This window comes from Carassius auratus, chromosome 28 (genome assembly GCF_003368295.1).
Source record: "Carassius auratus strain Wakin chromosome 28, ASM336829v1, whole genome shotgun sequence".
Taxonomy (NCBI): domain Eukaryota; kingdom Metazoa; phylum Chordata; class Actinopteri; order Cypriniformes; family Cyprinidae; genus Carassius; species Carassius auratus.
The window spans coordinates 8,334,762-8,354,630 of NC_039270.1; the positions used below are offsets into that span (position 1 = coordinate 8,334,762).

General features: G+C 37.0%; 2 protein-coding genes across 7 annotated transcripts; both read right to left on the bottom strand.

Moving 5' to 3' along the window:
* Positions 1–44: 44 nt before the first annotated feature.
* hmgxb4a (HMG box domain containing 4a) lies at positions 45–15,477 on the bottom strand. Of its 6 annotated transcripts, none has more exons than XM_026207578.1 (14): positions 15,273–15,477; positions 15,026–15,112; positions 13,352–13,431; positions 13,129–13,268; positions 11,703–11,781; positions 10,144–10,773; positions 8,692–8,907; positions 8,402–8,574; positions 8,234–8,315; positions 8,085–8,149; positions 5,445–5,547; positions 2,048–2,217; positions 1,845–1,967; positions 1,660–1,704 (listed from the first exon to the last, which is right to left on the bottom strand). In XM_026207578.1, the coding sequence occupies exons 3-14, from the start codon at positions 13,392–13,394 to the stop codon at positions 1,660–1,662; spliced, it is 1,869 nt and encodes a 622-aa protein (XP_026063363.1). In that variant the 5' UTR covers positions 13,395–13,431; positions 15,026–15,112; positions 15,273–15,477. The 6 variants fall into 6 exon arrangements, with proteins under 6 accessions (XP_026063364.1, XP_026063358.1, XP_026063363.1 ...); XM_026207576.1 differs by having other exon boundaries at positions 15,022–15,112; XM_026207579.1 differs by lacking the exon at positions 15,026–15,112 and having other exon boundaries at positions 45–1,704; positions 13,159–13,268.
* A 61-nt stretch (positions 15,478–15,538) lies between these two features.
* On the bottom strand, positions 15,539–19,690 carry ankrd54 (ankyrin repeat domain 54). The gene is made up of 8 exons (XM_026207581.1): positions 19,053–19,690; positions 18,789–18,836; positions 18,603–18,701; positions 17,578–17,649; positions 17,448–17,495; positions 17,214–17,338; positions 16,830–16,937; positions 15,539–15,912 (listed from the first exon to the last, which is right to left on the bottom strand). Exons 1-8 carry the CDS (start codon positions 19,414–19,416, stop codon positions 15,838–15,840), a joined length of 939 nt encoding a protein of 312 aa, XP_026063366.1. The 5' UTR covers positions 19,417–19,690; the 3' UTR covers positions 15,539–15,837.
* Positions 19,691–19,869: the final 179 nt, after the last annotated feature.

A 19,869-nucleotide genomic window follows, 5' to 3' on the forward strand; every position in this document is an offset into this window, starting at 1 on the left:
CATACAATAATGCGTTCTAATAAAATCTTTTTTTTCTTTATATATATAAAATAGTGAAGAACTAAATAAAAAAGTAATGCAAACCAAATAAAGAAAAAAGTGAATTGTTTGAACTTGATTTTAAATGTGACCCCAGCATTTAAGGCTTAAGGCACATGTATGAATGACTTTACATTACAGACCATCCTGTTTTTATTTCAAAATTAGCACAAACCATATTCGGACTCTTTGGATGTCAAACATTAAAGGGTTTGTTCAGCCAAAAATGAAACTTCTATCATCATTTACGCACCTCTGTGAGTTTCTTTGTTCTGTGAAACATGAAAGAAGATATTTGGAGAAATGATGGTAACCAAACAGTTTCGGTTCCCACTGATTTCCACTGTATTTTTATTTAATTTTTTTGCCCATAACCGAAACTGCTTGGTTATCATCATTTCTAAAAATACCTTTAATGTTCCACAGAAGGACAAGAAGTCATATGGGTTTGGATTCAGTTCATTGTGATGGGATTTTCTTTTTAAAGAGATGTAAAGTACGCTTTTAATGAAACATGGTCATATTTAATATGATGAACAAAATAAATGTAGAAAATTTCTTCAAATCTTCAATACTACATAAAAATTTCAGACTTACATGTCCAATTATTATCATTTTTTTCGGGGGCCACCATATATGTGCATGAAGAACTATTTTTTATAAATGTCTTATAACAGCAAACCCACTTAAGGTCTTTGAGATTTAATGAAAATAAGTCGATGCAAAATGCACATATATCAATAGAAATAGATTTAACTTTTTTCCTCCATTTTCTAAAACTACCAACAATCACTTGTTTAAAATGACCACTTTAAATGTAAACTAAATTGTTGGTGCAGTAAGTAATTTTTTAATGCATACTGATACCTGTTGAACTGGATACTGCATTAAGCTAAACTTTTCAATCAATGACTCCACAAAAAAATATTCAGTTACTATGCAACCAAAAGTGTACTATAAAGGAGGGTTATTATGTGAGGGAGGACCTTGTCCACTGATTTGGTTGGGATCTTTATGTCTGTGCACATCATTATAAAAATATTTGTGAAATTAACTATGAATTTCAAAGAAAAGAAAAAAATACTTACTGCACCTTTTGATTTTATACATGCTTGCCCTGTAAACGTGCTAAAAGTTGAAAACTCTAATATTATTACATCCTTTGCATTACAAAAATACAATATGTAAGACATAAAATGAAGACAGTGCAGTTAAATTGCTGTCGATATAAATTAACTCAACATTAAATTAGAAAAAAACAACGACATATGGCCCTAAAATGAAACTGTAACTATAACTGTATAAAACATCAAATGTTTTGGACGTTATGAAAGGATGTGAACCAGATCACACTCACATAGACTCACAAACACAGACATCGAAACTAAACACACACACACAAAAGGGTAGCTTCAAAAGTTTTCTCTAAAAATTGGATATCTTTTTTACAACAATAAAAAATGACTACCATTTTAAACACTATTTTTAAAAACATGTCAGAGGCTAAGAATGTCCCCTGATCAGAAAAAGTGAAAAAAAAAAAGGAAACTCTGGTCCTCTGGTGCTTCTGGGAATGCGTCCAAATATAACCCAGTCTCTTGTAAGTGCCTTTTAGGAGATTCATAGTCCAGGCATTATGTAAGCGATGTTGTCCAAAGTATTTGACTGCAAAAAAGTGGGTCAAGAGTTGAAATCATAGACTTTGCATATCAACTGCAAATAGGAAACTTTTGTAAAGTTTTTGGATAAAAAAAAAAAGTAAATTTTTGGGGATAAAAAAACAGTTTTGTGTGAGCATGTCTCACCAGGATGTTGCGTGGACAGCCGTTGAGCTGGGGAACTTGTGCCGTCAAGCAGGTTAATGGTCCAAGAGCACACAAAATAGAGTCTAAAAGCACCGAAAGACTTCCAGACACCGCCACCATCCCCTACAGGATGAACAGAGATGCTTAAGGACACGATCTATATGTGGACAGGCCCCTACAAGGGAAATGTCTGCAGCACAAACCTCTGTCTCCTGAAGTCGGTGTCCAATCAGAGACAGCGATTCCCCCAGCAGCTGCAGGTGAGCTGCTGCATCTATGGGATCCACATCAGGAACCCGCACCGGAGATAGTGACAAAGACGAGCGGCCCTGTGGGGCCAATACCGCCCCTAAACTGACGGCTTTACTCGGGCCTGAGATACACAGACATTTAAGAAATGACTCAAGAAACATATTGATGTAAGAGTAAAAATTTAATTTATAAGATAGATAACTTGGAATTCTGCCATGACAAGAGTTTAACATGGTTATATATACACTCACCTAAAGGATTATTAGGAACACCTGTTCAATTTCTCATTAATGCAATTATCTAATCAACCAAATCACAAGGCAGTTCCTTCAATGCATTTAGGAGTGTGGTCCTGGTCAAGACAATCTCCTGAACTCCTGGCATGGTTGTTGGTGCCAGACGGGCCGGTCTGAGTATTTCACAATCTGCTCAGTTACTGGGATTTACACGCACAACCATTTTCTAGGGTTTACAAGAAATCGCGTGAAAAGGTATAAACATCCAGTTTGTGGCAGTCCTGTGGGAGAAAATGTCTTGTTGATGCTAGAGGTCAGAGGAGAATGGGTCGACTGATTCAAACTGATAGAAGAGCAACTTTGACTGAAATAACCACTCGTTACAACTGAGGTATGCAGCAAAGCATTGTGATGACACAACATGCACAACCTTGAGGTGGATGGGCTACAACAGCAGAAGACCCCACCGGGTACCACTCATCTCCACTACAAATAGGAAAAAGAGGCTACAATTTGCGTAAGCTCACCAGAATTGGGCAGTTGAAGACTGGAAAAATGTTTCTGTTGAGACATTCAGATGATGTTACCACTGTGCAGGCTGCTGGTGGATGTGTAATGGTGTAGGGGATGTTTTCTTGGCACACTTTAGGACCCTTAGTGCCAATTGGGCATCATTTAAATGCCACGGCCTACATGAGCATTGTTTCTGACCATGTCCATCCCTTAATGACCGCCATGTGCCCATCCTCTGATGGCTATTTCCAGCAGGATAATGCACCGTCACAAAGCTCGAAACATTTCAAACTGGTTTCCAGAACATGACCATGAGTTCACTGTACTAAAATGCCCCCCACAGTCACCAGATCTCAACCCAATAGAGCATCTTTGGGATGTGGTGGAACGGGAGCTCCGTGCCCTGGATGTGCATCCCACAAATCTCCATCAACTGCAAGATGCTATTCCTTCAATATGGGCCAACATTTCTAAAGACTGCTTTCAGCACCTTGTTGGATCAATGCCACGTAGAATAAAGGGTTAGTTCACCCAGATAGCAAATTTATGTCATTAATAACTCACCCTCATGTCGTTCCAAACCTGTAAAACCTCCGTTTGTCTTTGGAACACAGTTAAAGATATTTTAGATTTAGTCCGAGAGCTCTCAGTCCCTCCATTGAAACTGTGTGTACGGTCTACTGTCCATGTCCAGATGTGACATCAGAGGGTCAGTTAGAATTTTTTGAAGCATCGAAAATACATTTTGGTCCAAAAATAGCAAAAACGATGACTTTATTCAGCATTGTCTTCTCTTCCGTGTCTGTTGTGAGAGAGAGTTCAAAACAAAGCAGTCTGGATATCCGGTTCACGAACGAATCTTTCAGTTCACCAAATCGAACTGAATCGTTTTAAACGGTTCGCATCTCTAATAAGCATTAATCCACAAATGACTCAAGATGTTAACTTTTTTTTTTATGTGGCTGACACTCCCTCTGAGTTCAAACAAACCAATATCCCGGAGTAATGCATGCACTCAAACAGTACACTGACTGAACTGCTGTGAAGAGAGAACTGAAGATGAACACTGAGCCGAGCCAGATAACGAACAATAGACTGACTCGTTCACTGATGAGATTAATGAGTTTGGTCTTGGAGGAATAGATCTGTGAAGCTGCTGCTGCTGCCGATACATTCACAACATGCTGCCATGAGCATGTAGAAAATACTGCTGCTGCACACATAACATATATGAAATAACTCCCATATATAGCACACATCAGGGTTCCTCAATTAGTTTTCGCTGAGGGCTGATAATACCAAGCCAAGGGCCACTGACCAATATATATTTATTTATATATTATTTTATTGTTGCTCTTGTTAAAATAATCGAAAGATGGTCACAAGATAAATATTCAGATTTTTTTCCACCAGAAGTCTGTTTGTTTCCCCCCAAATAATTATTAACATTTTTGCATTTGCCAAACTTTGCCTGTTGAATATTAAAAACAAACAAACTAACAAAATATCTTGATGTCTGTCATGCAAATCCACTGTTCCTGCTCATCTCCAGTCTGGATCTCTTCTCTCCACTTTCCCTAATTGCAGATTCAATTATTAGATCTATCAGCATTAATATTTTTATACTTACATTTTTTGAGGGGGATCAACATTGTGTAACATTGTGTGTCCCAACCAGATATGACACAATAAAAAGTATCTTTTGCATGAAGTTTTTTACCTTCCGTGACAGAAACACGTGACAATATGCGACAAGGATTTCTATTTTAGAAATGGTTTTTATTTTCTGCGATGTCGCGGCAGGAATGACATACAAAATATGACCGTTGTAATCTCAGGTAATGATTATGTGCTTTATTCAATGTTACAACTGTCTAATGCGAGTTTGAATATTATTTTGCATGATCTTTATAACCATAGTGAAAGCAACAATAGATATTTTAACTTAAATCTTGAAAATAAATAAAGCAAACGTTAAAACTGTGAATTCACTGCGAACCAACATCCATAACAATCTCCACAGTTGTCACATTGTCACACAGTATCTACACTGACAAAGCATCGCAAATCATTTAAACTTTTATGTCAGCAAGTCATAAATAGAACGAGTGAGCAATTTACTGTAGAGATTTGTTGTGCCGCATCCAGTGTAGACCGCTTCACTGATTATAATAAGTTCTGTTGTATTTTGTTGCGCCGCGCCTCTCGTGTCCGATGTAGACAAAATTTAAGTTAATGCCGCTTTCTGATGCTGCGTTTGAAACTTCATGCCACATTATTTTAAATTAGCGCAGGCCAAACATTTTTCTCTCGCGGGCTGCCTATTGAGGAACCCTGGCGTACATGATCATCCCATAGCAGATCTAGACAGGTGGAGCTGGGGAAGGTGGAGGGTTTCTGAAGCGTGCTGCAACTGCTGCAGCAAGTACTAACCAAGTATCTGAATGTTGAGTAGCAGATCATTGGCTGCTGATGTGAAAAGAAACCAATCAGCTGTGCCACTTGAATAATGATGTGATTATATCAGATTGAGTAAGAACCTGCGCCATCTAGAAATTCATGACAGAACTTTGTATAAACTGGTCAGCTTTGGTCTCACCTTTACTTTTACTGTCTGATGTTGTTAAAGTTTTCCGCTTGACCGTCATAGCTTCAGCTTTATTCTGCTTGTGCTGGAGATATTGAGCTTTCTGTCTCCAAACCTTTGGTGTGAGAAAGAGGACAAAAAGAGGATATGCATCACTGTCCCACCACTGACTGATATCACAAACCAAGGCTCTAGAGAATTTGACCTAATCCCTGTGGTGCAACTTAAAAACTTGGAGGTCAGACCGGTGCGACCAGCCATTAGAAAAAAAAAAAAAAGTCTCTGTGACACTGAAAGTCTCGCTGTGGTTCAACAACAGACACTAGAGCTCCTTTTAGAGCATTTTACGGCCCTCGAGCCAGGCTTCAGGCCAATTTTCAGGTCATAGTTCAGATGGAGGCCAGGCCTCCCGCCTGTTTTAGACTTCTCCTTACTTTTATATTTTAGATATTCATTAATTAGTGATGAAAAAAAAAATTGCCATGCTGGTGATAGAACACAAGACCATGCTACCGGGACCATCAAGAGTGGCTCAACGTGTTTATTGTCCCGCCAGCAGCAGCAGTAAGGTGCGTGCCGTCAGCAGCTGAACAGTTCTGCATTCAATAAGCTTAAGCTTGCAGCAAAGCACCGGCAAAAGTAAATACCATAAATGTGACAGGGGGAAATAGTAAACTATAATATTATTACATATAACTACAAATATCACAGATATTTGAATTATTTACTAATAAACTAGTGTTTATAAATAAACTGACTCGCCATCTCCTCATTAGACACACCTTTAGAGAGAAGTGCATCTTTATGGATTATGTTTATGATGAGAGAGTTTTTGTTTTCGATTTGTTTTATTTTGTTAAGTAGTAATTTAAATTGAGTTTCTGTTAGTTATTGTGCTCCTGTTAAAGACGAGACAGCAGAAACCGCATCATGTTTTTTTCTTTATTTTATAAAAGCACAACATTTTGTTGATATTGTGCCCTTTAGAGAGAAGTGCATCTTTATGGATTATGATTACAATTGATGAGTTTTTGTTTTACATTTGTTCTATTTTGTTAAGTAGTCATTTAAATTGAGTTTCGGTTCATTATTGTACTTCTGTTAAAGACGAGACAGCTGAAAGCACATCATGTTTGTTTTCTTTAATTTATAAAAGCACAACGTTTTGTTGCTATTGTGATACACAAATAAAAGTAAACCATTTACAGTTAAGAATGATGTATTACTTTTACCTTTATGAGCAAAAATGACAGTGTATCCACTGAAAGAAACACAAGTAATCAGTCTGGCATCTCCATGTCCTTAAGCGTCTCTGCACAAACTATTGGATATAGCGCACATTTATCTGGGTCTAGCATTTAAACATTGTTATATGCTTGAACTGCTTTATATCTATAGATTTTATTTTAGGCAAGTCGTGATGATTTGCGAAGGCTAAACTGATCATACATAGGCTCAGTGTTGACAGTTTGGTCATTACTTTAAAAAAAGAAAAACTAAAACTTACACTTAACAAACAAAAATTGCTTTAAAGGGTTTTTGAAATTAACTGAAACGAAATATAATCACTTTGCAATAACATACAAAACTGAACTATTTTAATTGCTGAAACAGTAGTATAAGCGGTTTACGGACTGTTCAGCTGTTCATATCAGACACTAGAGCATTCCTTCATTCAGTCACAGTGGAAGATCTGATAAGAATCAGTGTAGAGGGGCCAAGTCTGGAAGAATATGATGCTAGAGAGAGTGTGGCCAGCTGGTTTAGCCAAGGCCAAAGATCAAGAAGGCCAAACTACAGGAGTTTGCCATCCAAAGGGCCTGTGATTGCAATGGAGGATAGCCCATAAAACATTGAGCCATGAGATGTTCAGTTTGAAGCCCTTAAAACACTTAATTTAGATTTTCTTTTTATTTCATTTATCTTGAGATGTTTTAAGTTTAAATTTCAGCTCAGTGAAGCACTTTTTCAGTAAGTTACCGTTCTTGTAGAATTGTGCTTCAAATAAAGAACTTTATACAGACCAGATTGTTAGTTAATCATTTAGGTTACAAGTCAATATTGCTTATATGGACAGCAATTAAAAAAAAAACTTTCTAAAACTGCGACATAAAATGCGATGTGGACGGAAATCTGGGTGCACCTAACTTTTGTGCTGGTGCACCAAAGAAAAAAAGTTAGGCGCACCAGTGCAACCAGTTAGTCTAGAGCCCTGAAAACACTGCATAAGCACGTTCAAGAAATTAAACTTGAAACAACCCTTTTTACTTGTTATTTTCAGTCATTTAAATAAAATAAAAAATGTAATTATTAGTCAAAAAACTTAAAATTGAACAATGTTAAATTAGCAAATTAGAACAAAAAATTATATATAAAAAAGCAAAAGCACATTACAAAACTTTCAACTTAAAAATCAAATGAAAACTGAAAATATACATTTTCATTCAAAACATAAAAAGACCATTCAAATTATTAATAAATACTTCAGTAATAAATAACAGTAAAATAACACTGGCTACTTTATTAGCATTACCTAGCATTAAATTGCTATTATTAATAGTCTTGATTTACTCAACAACAACAACAAAAAAATATTATTTATATAAGTCACTGTTTATATGAAATCTGAAAGCAAAGGTAAAAAGTGTTTACCAGTTTGTCTTTTTCAGGCAGCTGTTTCCATACCTCTGCAAGTTTCTTACTCAGCTCCCCAAAGACTGAGGTGAAAAAAGAACAACATTTCAACCAATCGTGAAACAGCACCGATGATTGACAGGTGTGCACAGAACAACAGCACTCACCTAACCCGGGCTGCTCCGCATTGATATTGACCCGGTACTCCTTACAAAACACCTGATAGGCCGTCATGTTCTTCTTCTTCGGCTGACGAGATGCACAGAACATTAATTAATGATAAAATCAAACCAGTCGAGGCATTTCCACTGGAGTAGGGAAGTGATTTAACTTACTTTGTCCTTGTCGTGTTTGTCTCTGTCCTTTTCCTCCTTTTTCTTCTTCTCGCCCACCAGTTCAATGCTTTGATGGTGATGGGGTGAGGTGGGTGGAGCCATAGCGTACATGCCACCAGAAGAGCTGTGATTGGATAAACTTTGAGAGTGGGAATGGCTTCTAGACGGATCACCTGTTTTGCAGAGAAAGAGACATTTTGGTTCAGTTCAATTCAATTTTATGTAACGATGACAAAATGACAATACCAACCAATCAGCATTAGGTTTAAAGTAAGTGAAACGTGTCTCACCTGGACAGCTTTTCTTCCCTCCACTCCCTCCTCTGCTGTGCTTCTTCTCCCTGGATCCTTTCTCTCGGTCTCTTTCTCTCTCTTTTTTCTTTTTGCTCTTCTTGCTCTTTTTCTTCTTTTTAGACAGATGTGTGTAGGAGTCGTCAATCACCAGCTCGCCGGCCTCTAGTTCTCCTCCTGAAGATGAGCTGTCTCTTCCCATGCCGCCGTAATGCCCTGATGAACACAAACACACACATTTAATGCTGCAATAACTTCATGTTAGGGCTTAGCTGTTGATTTTCATATAGCATGCCTCAAACATGCAGAAAATCAACACAATTACAGTGCAAACAAAACCAGAACATGTGAACATTAGTGGTGTCTGATGGTTTTATTTGCTTTTATTTACCGGTATTTTTTTTTTTTTAGAGCGTTTGAACCAATGGATGTTGAACGTTTTCCTTTTTATAGACTCCATAAGTGAAGATTGGTCAATATTGACTTTTTATGACTGATACAGAACATGTATTTTATTTCTGTGATGCAAAGCTGAATTTTCAGCATCATTACTCCTGTCTTTAGTGTCACATGATCCTTCAGAAATCATTGTGATGTGCTGATTTGATGCTCAAGAAACATCATGAATAGCATCAATGTTAAAAACAGTTGCACTGCTTAATATTTTTGTGGAAAACCTGATACTTTTTTTAAAGGATTTAAAAGACTTTTGATCAGTATTGTATGCATCTTTGTTTCTCATTTAAAAACAAATGACTGTTATTTAATTAATATTATTAAAGTGTAATTTTACTTCATTTTATTACATTTGAATACAGCTGTTGGGTGCTTTTTTTTAAAAAAAAAAGGTTTTACAGTAGAGCTGATATTAAAGAACTGACTAAATCAAAATGTAAAATACAGGTCTATCTTTTATCATAAAGAGCACTTCAAGCATTAAACATGAAATAACCCATTTTACTTGTTATTTCCTTCAGATAATACCATGATTTTCCAAAATTATTTGCTATGATTATTCGGTTTTGTGCACTTACACTAAACCTAAAATTATTAAAAAGCATTTTCCTTTTAATTGAAACAAAGCTGAAAAAATATTAATATATCATGATAAAAAAATAAAATAAAAACTGTGAATAAAATTTGAGTAAATACTTTAGTTGACATGCCAGAATTACTTTTAAAAAATGAAAATAAATTAATGCTACATATAAAATCACAAAAATGGCAAACGCACAAAAAATTATTTAAAATGTAACATTAAAAACAGATTAAATATTGAAAATATAAAAATGATTTAAAATATAAATATCTAATTAAATACTCAATTAAATGAAATACTTTAGTAATAAATAACAGAAGAATAACACTGTTATTAACATTATTCAATATATCTGCTTTATGTTCAACAGAAGTAAGAAACTCTTAGTGTTTTTTTGTTTTGTTGTTTCTTACCCACAACCTCCACCTCTTTCCCCACAACAGGCAACGGCTCTCGGCTGTGCTGCTTTTTCTTTGGTGTCTTCGGCATCATTTTATCTTTGTCTTTCTCCTTCTTTATCCCTTTCTTGGAGCTGGAGGACGAATGATGGCCTACGACACCTGAAGAGTAAGAAGAATGTTTCGGAAAGGAGAATCCCTCGTTCATCCCCACACCTTCGTTCTTCTCTTTTGAGGAAAGGACGAGCTTCATCTTGAGGCCTTCAGCGTCACAGAGCGTCAGCGGCTCTCCTTTCCCAGCTCCTCCGTGGAACAGCAGTGACTTTGAGGAGGAGGAATGTTTTTTGGATGAAGACGAGCCGGGCGGACGTGAGTGCGAGTACGAGTGGCTGCTCTTGGAGCTGTTGTCACGTTTGCGGTCTTTGGAGGAGTGTGAGGAGGCTTGGGGAGGGTAGGAGGGTTTTTTGTGGAGGTGAGGAGCAGGGTCGGAGCCCGTGGCCAGCGGGGAGGTGATGGCCTCTAGGAGGCCCATGGCCGTGTCTGTGGAGTGGGACGGGTGAGAGGAGGACGAGGAGGAGAGGGAAGGCGAGCGATCTGAAGACTTGCGCTTCTTCTTGTGGGGCGGCTGACCGGAGCTGTGATGGTCTACGGTGAGAGTTTAGAAATCCCAAATCATATTTAATTCAGTGAAGGTTGCATTTTTTTTTTAATTTTCGAAAAAAAAAAAAAAGGTGCAAAATTAAATAACTTTGATATAATAACTTAAAAAGCAGCTACGCTGAATATAAAATACATAGATACAGTAATATAGAAACAGAAATATAGAGTGCAATGTGAAGATCTGCGTTCACTGCAGACAGAGTGATTTAAATCACAAAACTGATTATAAAAATGATATGCTTACACATTAAAGGGATAGTTCACCTAAAAATGAAAATTCTGTCATTAATTACTCGCCCTCGTGTCATTCCAAACCTGTAAGAAATTTATTCAACTTCAGAACACAATTTAAGATATTTTTTGATGAAATCCGAGAGCTTTCTGACCCTTCATAGACAGCAAGGGTACTGCCACAATCAACGTACAGAAAGGTAGTAAGGACATTGTTAAAATAGTCCATATGACATCAGTGCTTCAACTGTAATTTTATGAAGTTATAAGAATAGTTTTTGTGTGCAAAGAAAAAAAAATGACTTTATACAACAATTCTTCTCTTCTGTGTCACCATCCTCCCCCACTATCGAGAATACTATGACACATGAATACAGTCATTATGCATTCTCATAGCTTCATAATATTACATAAGCACTGATGTCACATGGACTTTTTTAATGATGTCCTTACTACCTTACTGGACCTTGAACCTGTCAGTTGTGTTGCTGTCTATGGAGGGTCAGAAAGCTCTCAGATTCATTATTCTTAATATATCTTAATTTGAGTTCTGAAGATGAACGAAGGTCTTACAGGTTTGGAACAACATGAAGGTAATGACAGAACTATCAGTTAAACTAATTCATATTATATCTAATAATGGACTACTACGCCCAGTTTTTGAAGAAGACAAACCTCCTGACCTCTGTGATAGTGGTCATCACTTGAGTGCTTCTTTTTTTTCTTGTGAGAATCTCCTCCTAATAAGAAAAGGTCAGAATCCTAAAAAGACAACAGTGCATGTTGAAACAGGCTTGTACCAGAAATATGATGTTAGTGAGGACACAATCCACATATCGATCTACTGCTCTACTGCTCTACAACTAGACCTACAATGGGAAGAGAAGGGATGCTCTGATCAGGCTTTTTACAGACTAATGAAAGGCTTTTTACTTCATCTGAAGCGGGATACAGTACAAGCAGGCTTACACAAAACCTTATCAGCACTAAAATACATAAACCTATGAAGAAAAGCATTATCCTACAAGGCTAATATAAAATAACAAATGGATATAATTAAACCTAATATGAGCTTTTGTATCGATTCAATATTTCATTTGTGAATTTATTTTTACTCATTTATAATTTATTTACTAAATATATAAGTATGATATTAACTGCATTATGCTATCTAAATATTGCACACTGGATTTATTTATAATTACCATTACCACTACCATTTGGGCTAAGATTAAGATTTTTTTTTTTTTTAAAGCAATTAATATTTCTGAAGGATGATGTGACCCTGAAGACTGGAGTAATGATACTGAAAATTCAGCTTTGACATCACAGAAATACATAACATTTTTAAATATTAAAATATAAAACATTAATTTTACATCTTAATAATATTTTCTGCTATATATCAAATAAATGCAGCTACGGTGAACAAAAGAGAATTCTTTCAAAAACACAAAATATATACTGACTCCAAACCTTTAAAAGGAAGTGTACTTTCCCCGCCTTTTCATTTTGAAGGATGCCAGTAATATTTGTTTAACAACTACTACTGTTGATGCACTTTACACTGGAGTTATTTTTTAATACAGATGTCTAAAGTGTATTCCACTTTGTGACACGCATTAATTTTGTACTTACACTTTATGGAGACTGAGAAGCACCATGCATTTTTCATCTTTCCTCAACACTAATTACACTGGTGATGGCATGAGAGTAATGCTAAAGTCTTAAAGCAGGCGACGTTTTGTCGAATTAGATGACCGGGCGGTACAGGGATTTCCGGTTGAGTCACAGGAAGTGATTATCAGCCCACTGATCGCAGCATCCCTAAGCATGAGTCAGTGACAAGTGGCCTGAAAAATCCTTCTCAGACCAGAAGTCATATCTACCTAGGTAACAAAACATCAAGTTGCATGTTCATTAATGTCGTTCATTAGAGTCTACAGACAGCTTTTGTGATTATTACAGGTATAATTTCTCGCATAACACAGTTATGAAATATATATGCCTACTGATAAATCAATGGATGAAAATCAGTGGATTCTTGTCAGCCACTTGTTGATATAATGCAACTTGATGTTAGATGTTACCGTAACTCCCTGCTGTTACCTTGTGGTGTTTCTTGGAGGTTTTGCGCACCTGCGCTGCGATTTCTTCTTCCTCTCTCAGCAGATCTTTATACGAGCGCCTCTTCTCTCTTTGGCTGCGACCCGCAACAAGACCCACCTCTCCTTCCATCCCTGAAATATCTACAAGGAAAACCATGTTTCACAGTAGGTTTAGATCGGACATGTTTGAGTGCGTCATGGTGCTTCTGTCTGACAGTCATTACCCATCATTCCTTTCTTCTTTATCTCCTCAAAAGCCAGGGTCATCCTGGTCTTTCAGGTGGGATTGGTCAGTCTTGTGACTCTAATGCACAAGAACAGATTTTCAGTTTATCAAGCTCAATCTAAAAACACTTGATTTAAAACAAGTCTTGTGTTCTTCTCTAGCTTTGTTAGAAAAATCTAAATCTTTTTTTTTTTTAAGCAATGAAAGTGTATATAAACATAAAGGTACACCCAAAAATAAAAATGCACTCTCTCGGGCCATCCAAAATGTAGACAAGTTTGTTTCTTGGTTGGAACACAATTGTTGAAATCTATCATTTCATCACTTGCTCACCAATGGATCATTTGCAGTGAATGGGTGCCGTCAGAATGAAAGTCCAAACAGCTGATGAAAACATCAGAATAATCCACATGACTCCAGTCCATCATTTAACATTTTGTGAAGTGAGAATTGTTTGTAAGAAACAAATCCATCCTAAAGGCGTTTTAACTTGAAATTATAGGCCATGATCTGTGAAAATGCTTCATCCAGCGAAAAAGTCCATCAACATATTTGTTTAGCTGTTTTGGATTGTGAACTGTGCGTTATCTGTGTATATTTCTCTCATGATTCAGTAAATTATTCACTGGAGAAAACAATATTATTGACTGATGATTTATATTTTAATTGGAATCTGGTTTAAAGTCAAAAACATCTTGATGAACTGAACCAGGAGCTGAGCCATGGAGTCATACGGGTTACTTGTGAATTATTATGATGTTTTTATCAGCTGTCTGGATGCTTATTCTGACGGCACCCATTCACTGCAGGGGATCCATTGATGAGCAAGTGATGCAATGCAACATTTCTCCAAATCTGTTCTGATGAAGAAACAAACTCATCTAAATCTTGGATTGCTTGAGAGTGAGTACATTTTCATTTTTAGGTGAAGTCACATTCTCATTCAAAAGCACATTTTACTAGACAAATGTGGATAGGCACCTGCATGCACATATACACACACACACACACACACACATATACATACATATATACACACATACATATATATATACACATATATATATATATATATATATATATATATATATATATATATATATATATATATATATATATATATATATAAACAAAAAATCTATAAAATGTCATTTTCCCTGGAAGAGAATGAAATATGCTAATATTCTAAAAGGTATTTCGATCATGTACTCAAAGTTTTTTCGTTTTGTAAAAATTGCTATACAAACACTATGCTGTGAATTAAATTTAAGTTTTAAACTGTATACCATATAATGCTTAATATCAAAGATATAAAATACAAATAAATAAGTGTTAATACTGCAAAAAAAAAAAAAAAAAAATTAAAGAGAAAACTACACTCATCAGAAAAACACAATTAAGTCGCCTCATCTTCTAATTCTATTAAAATCTTTCCTCTATTGCAATAACATTGCATGCCGAAGCGCTGAACTCTGAAGATGTGTTACAGAGTGCACACACACACACTCATTAGTCACAGATCCGGATCAGCAGCACACATCAGCTTTCCTCCGTCCACAACTTCAGTCAAGCTGCCAATGACACTTGCAGCAATCCAAACAACAAGATCAGCCTCAACACTCATTAAATGCACATTTCCCGCCTACTTTCGAAGATATGCACACTCACACACCCACTTCCCCTCTCTTCATCAGGCTTCCCTGGTTCAGCTCCAGAGGATCTGAGCATCTGCGGACGTCCAGCGCGCTCGGTCCCGCGGCTGCGGTGCACATAGGCCGGTATCGGGTTACAACTCGACTAACGGTGCGTTCCCACCATGCAATTTTATGGGTTTTTACAGTACTGCACAAATGGCACGGAATGCATGCGATCTGTGTGGCGATATCAGAAGTATTGTGCAGTAATGAGTGAAATATTACCTCTGGTTGGATGTGTTTAGTTGGCGCGCGACGCCATCTTTGATGGGAGTCAGTAACAAAAGCAGCCAGAGACGAGGAGGAGGGACTTTAAGACCAGAGAGTCTATCACAACAATGAAAGCCCCCATTTTTACAAGCAAAAACTCACATTGAACATTACCATTAGTGATTTTTACCATATAAAAGCGATTTGTAAACACGCAGCTTATACTTAAGTGTAAATTTTGCTACACGGTTGATTCAAAGACAGAGTCCACATATTGAACACTTTTGAAGTTAATTTATTTTATTAATTTATTTGGCTGATTTTCAGTCACTTACAAAAAATGAATATACAGTAAACGGTGACATAACAGGCTACAATAAAAGGCATAACAGAAATGAATAAAAATGGTTTCAGGAACAAAATGAAGGCAGTTATATATTTTCGAAGTCAAAGTTGGATTTAAATAATCTTTACTACACAGTTGTGTTGTACATGTAGGCATGGCATGTATAAATAATTTCTCCTGTTCTCTCAATTAAACCCACAGTTGTCTCATCCTCTTCTTTTCTTCAATCCATCTCTACCGGTCTCCCATATTCTGCATCTGAATACTGAGAGACGTGAAGCTTGCCAGTAAATCCGTCACCTCGTCTACCTGCGGATCACATGAAAAAACAACTATGTCCAAAAGCTACAGTGATATCACACACACAAAACTGTAGAATTAACCCTATAAAGCTATATCTCATCTGATAAAACAAATTTCTATAGGCTCTAAATCATCAACATGAACCTTCCTGAAAAACCTACTGTACACAGTTAACAATCCCTTCTGGCGTCTGAATGACATTTTAGCAAGAAAAGGACTTCCAGTTTCATTGTAAATGCCCCCTTCAGTGGTAGATTTTCCATTACACAATATTTTGAAAATGAAACCGTACTGTATGGAAGCCACTCAGGTTTACTTGATTATCCATACATCATCTTTCAGAAAAATCATGTTAAAATGGGAGTCTGAAATATGCCACATCAGGCTTGAGGAATTTGTATTGGCATGTTTCCCGTCATATTTTGCATCCACAAATAAAACTACAAAGCCTTGAACATAAATCTAAGCATTTAAATATAATCTTACTAAGACGTATTATTAGGAGATACAGTGACAATGATATTTTTATGCATGTTATGTAGTTATATGTAGCTATAAAGATCTCATTAATTTACATTACAAGCTATCAGAATTCAATTAAAATTTTGGCTGTATAAATATCAGCAACTGCACAAAATAATATATTTTTGCTTATTTTCCTCCGAATAAGTTTTTTTTCTTCTCTGCGAATATATAATTCTATATGAGCCATAAAAGCCTGATGTATCCCATATGATTCTCAAAAAATAAACAAACAAATGCTTTTAGATTGTTTTTTTTTGTCTAAAAGTATAATAAATGGTTCCATTTAATATATATATATATTTTATTTACGCAGGCTTTACAGAGTGCAGATGCAAACTGAAACAGTCCTCTTTAAAATATGGAAGGGAAAGAGTAGATGAAGTCAGCAGCTGTTTTACCTGTTCTCTGGTGCAAGTGTTCTGCAGCTGGTTTGAGATGTGCTCCAGTTTCTCTCTCTCTTCACTCTGTCCCATTATATTCAGATACTCCCGCAGCATTTGAATAATCTACAGGACATATTCAAAGATCACCGTTTCATTTTTGCATTACAGCACACATAAGAGTCTTTACAACAGGAGCATAGCAAAAGTGTGGGCAGGGCACATTATATAAAACTTATCAACCTGTCTCCTGTTTACCCAGAAGTCATCATGTCACATTACATTATGCATTTGGCAGATACTTTTATCCCAAGTAAACTTCACAGTAGAAGTTTTCACAAGAAGCATGAACGTCAGAGTCTTCACAATGTCTTTGTAATATGCATGAGATTTCCCAGGCACCTGTGTGACCTCTCCTCTGAGGGTTTCTAGGCTACGTGAGTCTCCCTCTTGTAAGATGTTGAGCTTCGAGCGGGCAAGATGAAGAGGAGTCCTTCCAGCACGGTCCAGAGCATCAACACGGGCACCTGAGGGGGCGTTTATAATGTGTGAACTGGTACTAAATTAGATTTGTGAATGGTGTTAATAGCAGAAATATCTTGGATGAATAAGATTTGGATGAATGATCGATCATACCTCCCCGCAGTAAGGTTGTGATGACAGGCACGTGGTTGGTGCAGGCAGCTGCAGAAGGCAATTTAACTCACCATGAGATTTGAACATAGATTTCATTATACATAATTATACTAAATATGCACATTCTCACCCAGATGCAGTGGTGTGTTTCCGAGGCTGTCTCTCTGGTTCGGGTCAGCACCATAACTTAGCAACAACTGAACTGCATTGTTAAAAGTACAGACGGAAAGAGAAAGTGGAAAAAGTTTAAATACATTGGTAAAAGGTGAAATACAGTGGCCTCAAAAAAGTATTTTGATAATTAAGCCAGACTTAAAGGAATAGTTCACATTAAAATGGAAAATATTTAATGAAAAAGCCCCAAAATTAACATTTGCTGAAAGTGTAATCACTCTCAGGTCATTCAAGATGTGGATGAGTTTGTCTCTTCATCAGAACAGATTTGGAGAAATGTAGCATTAGGTCACTTGCTTACCAACAGACAATCCTCTGCAGTGAATGGGTGCCACCAGAACGAGAGTCTAAACAGCTGATAAAAACATCACAATAATACACACCACTCCTGTCCATCAATTAATGTCTTTAAACCATGGCTTCTGGTTCATTACTCATAATACCGTATCCTCCAATGAAAAAGTCTACCCTTGTTGTCCTCTCACATCAAAATACACGGACATATTATTTATTTAGAAATATTTCACTCCTGATTTAGACAAGACAACTTTTTCATTGGAGAGAGCAATATTATGGGGAGAAAAAAGTTAAAAACATCTTAGTGACAAATTTATCACGATTATTATTTAGTCCTGTGGATTATTGGGATGTTTTTATCAGCTGTTTGGACTCTCATTTTGACGGCACCCATTCACTGCAGATGATCCATTGATGGCCAAGTGATGTAATGCTACATTTCTCCAAATCTTTTCTGATGAAGAAACAAACTCATGCTTAGATTATTACTAATGTAGTAACTTGAAAATAAATGCCACTTGGTTTGACATTTTATTATGCAATGCAATTATATTTATATATTTTTGGTGTTTTTTGGTTAGCTAAATTATTTTTGGTACCAGTAATTAAGCCAAAAAAATTACCTTATCATGCACTGAATGCCGCTTTGAAAAGTTAATGCCAAACAATTTTGTCAGAGCTTACCAATGCTGTCATTGCCATTGCAGGAAGAGAAGTGTAAGGCTGTTCTGCCCTTATCATCAGCAGCACAAGGATCAGTATCCTCTTCCAGCAATCTACGAACTAGAACACAAAAAAAGTGAACCGACTAGAATCTAAATCTTAGCATCAAGTGTGACTACTACTGTCTGTCATGCTGGTGATTCTCACCTGTATCAATATCATTGGAGTTGGCAGCTTCTCTGAGCCTCTTCACAGCTTGGAGAAGAAAATAATATGGAATTGATTTAAATGTGTATATATAGAGAGAGAGAGAGAGAGAGAGAGAGAGAGAGAGAGAAGAAAGGAACTGTAACTAAAAAAAATGTGCTGTTGCTACAATATTACCAATATATCTTGTGTGTGTCTATATATATATATAGACACACACACACACACTACATTACTGTATGACATGTCTGTTCATGCACACACCATGCAGGTCTTTTCCGATGGGCCCCATGTTCCTCCGAGCTCTTCCCAGCCGCCTCACCCTGCTCGAGGTCATTTTGCCCGGCGAGCTCCGTCCCGCCTGCAGCAGTTCACCGGGCTGCCATAACAAGTGCAGGTACCGGAGCTCGGTGTCCCCCGCTGGTCGTGTCCGGTTGAGTCTCAGCGCGCTCAGCGTGTCGAGGCGCGAGATACTGAACCCGACCGCACCTGCAGCCTCCATCGGCGCCTCTTCCTCCCGTTTCTCGCCGTCTTTCACAGCAGCTCCGTTCGCTACCGTGAATTCTCCCTCTGAACCGGACAGGGCGACATCCGACGCAGCTGCGACAAGCGGGCTCGACCCCTCCATGTTAATATAAGGCGTTTACTGGACTAATGTCAGCATGTACATGTCAGAATGTAAAAACTGTATCTGTTGCACAGACCTAACGCAGCATTGTTACACAAGCGCCATTCTTCAAGACTGCATTTCGAGCCAGGTTTTTAAATAAAGATTAAAAAGAAAGAAACGTTTCTTTTCTATTCATTGCGATTTCATTTTGTAATCTTGAATACAAACCGTTCCGTGTTGTAACCATAACAAGTGTTGAACTCTGAGCCCATTTGAGCCAAAATGGCGCTGCATCAATGATTTGCGCTGGTTTTTAGTAAAACACGTCTGCATTGCTTAGTCTGATTTCATCATGACCTAGGCAGCCAATAAACATCGATGTTGTTAAGGCTCTCGTCCAATTGGAGAGCGTATAATAAAAACGTGTACATAGGTAATTTCTAGAAAATATTATATCTGATTTACATTTTT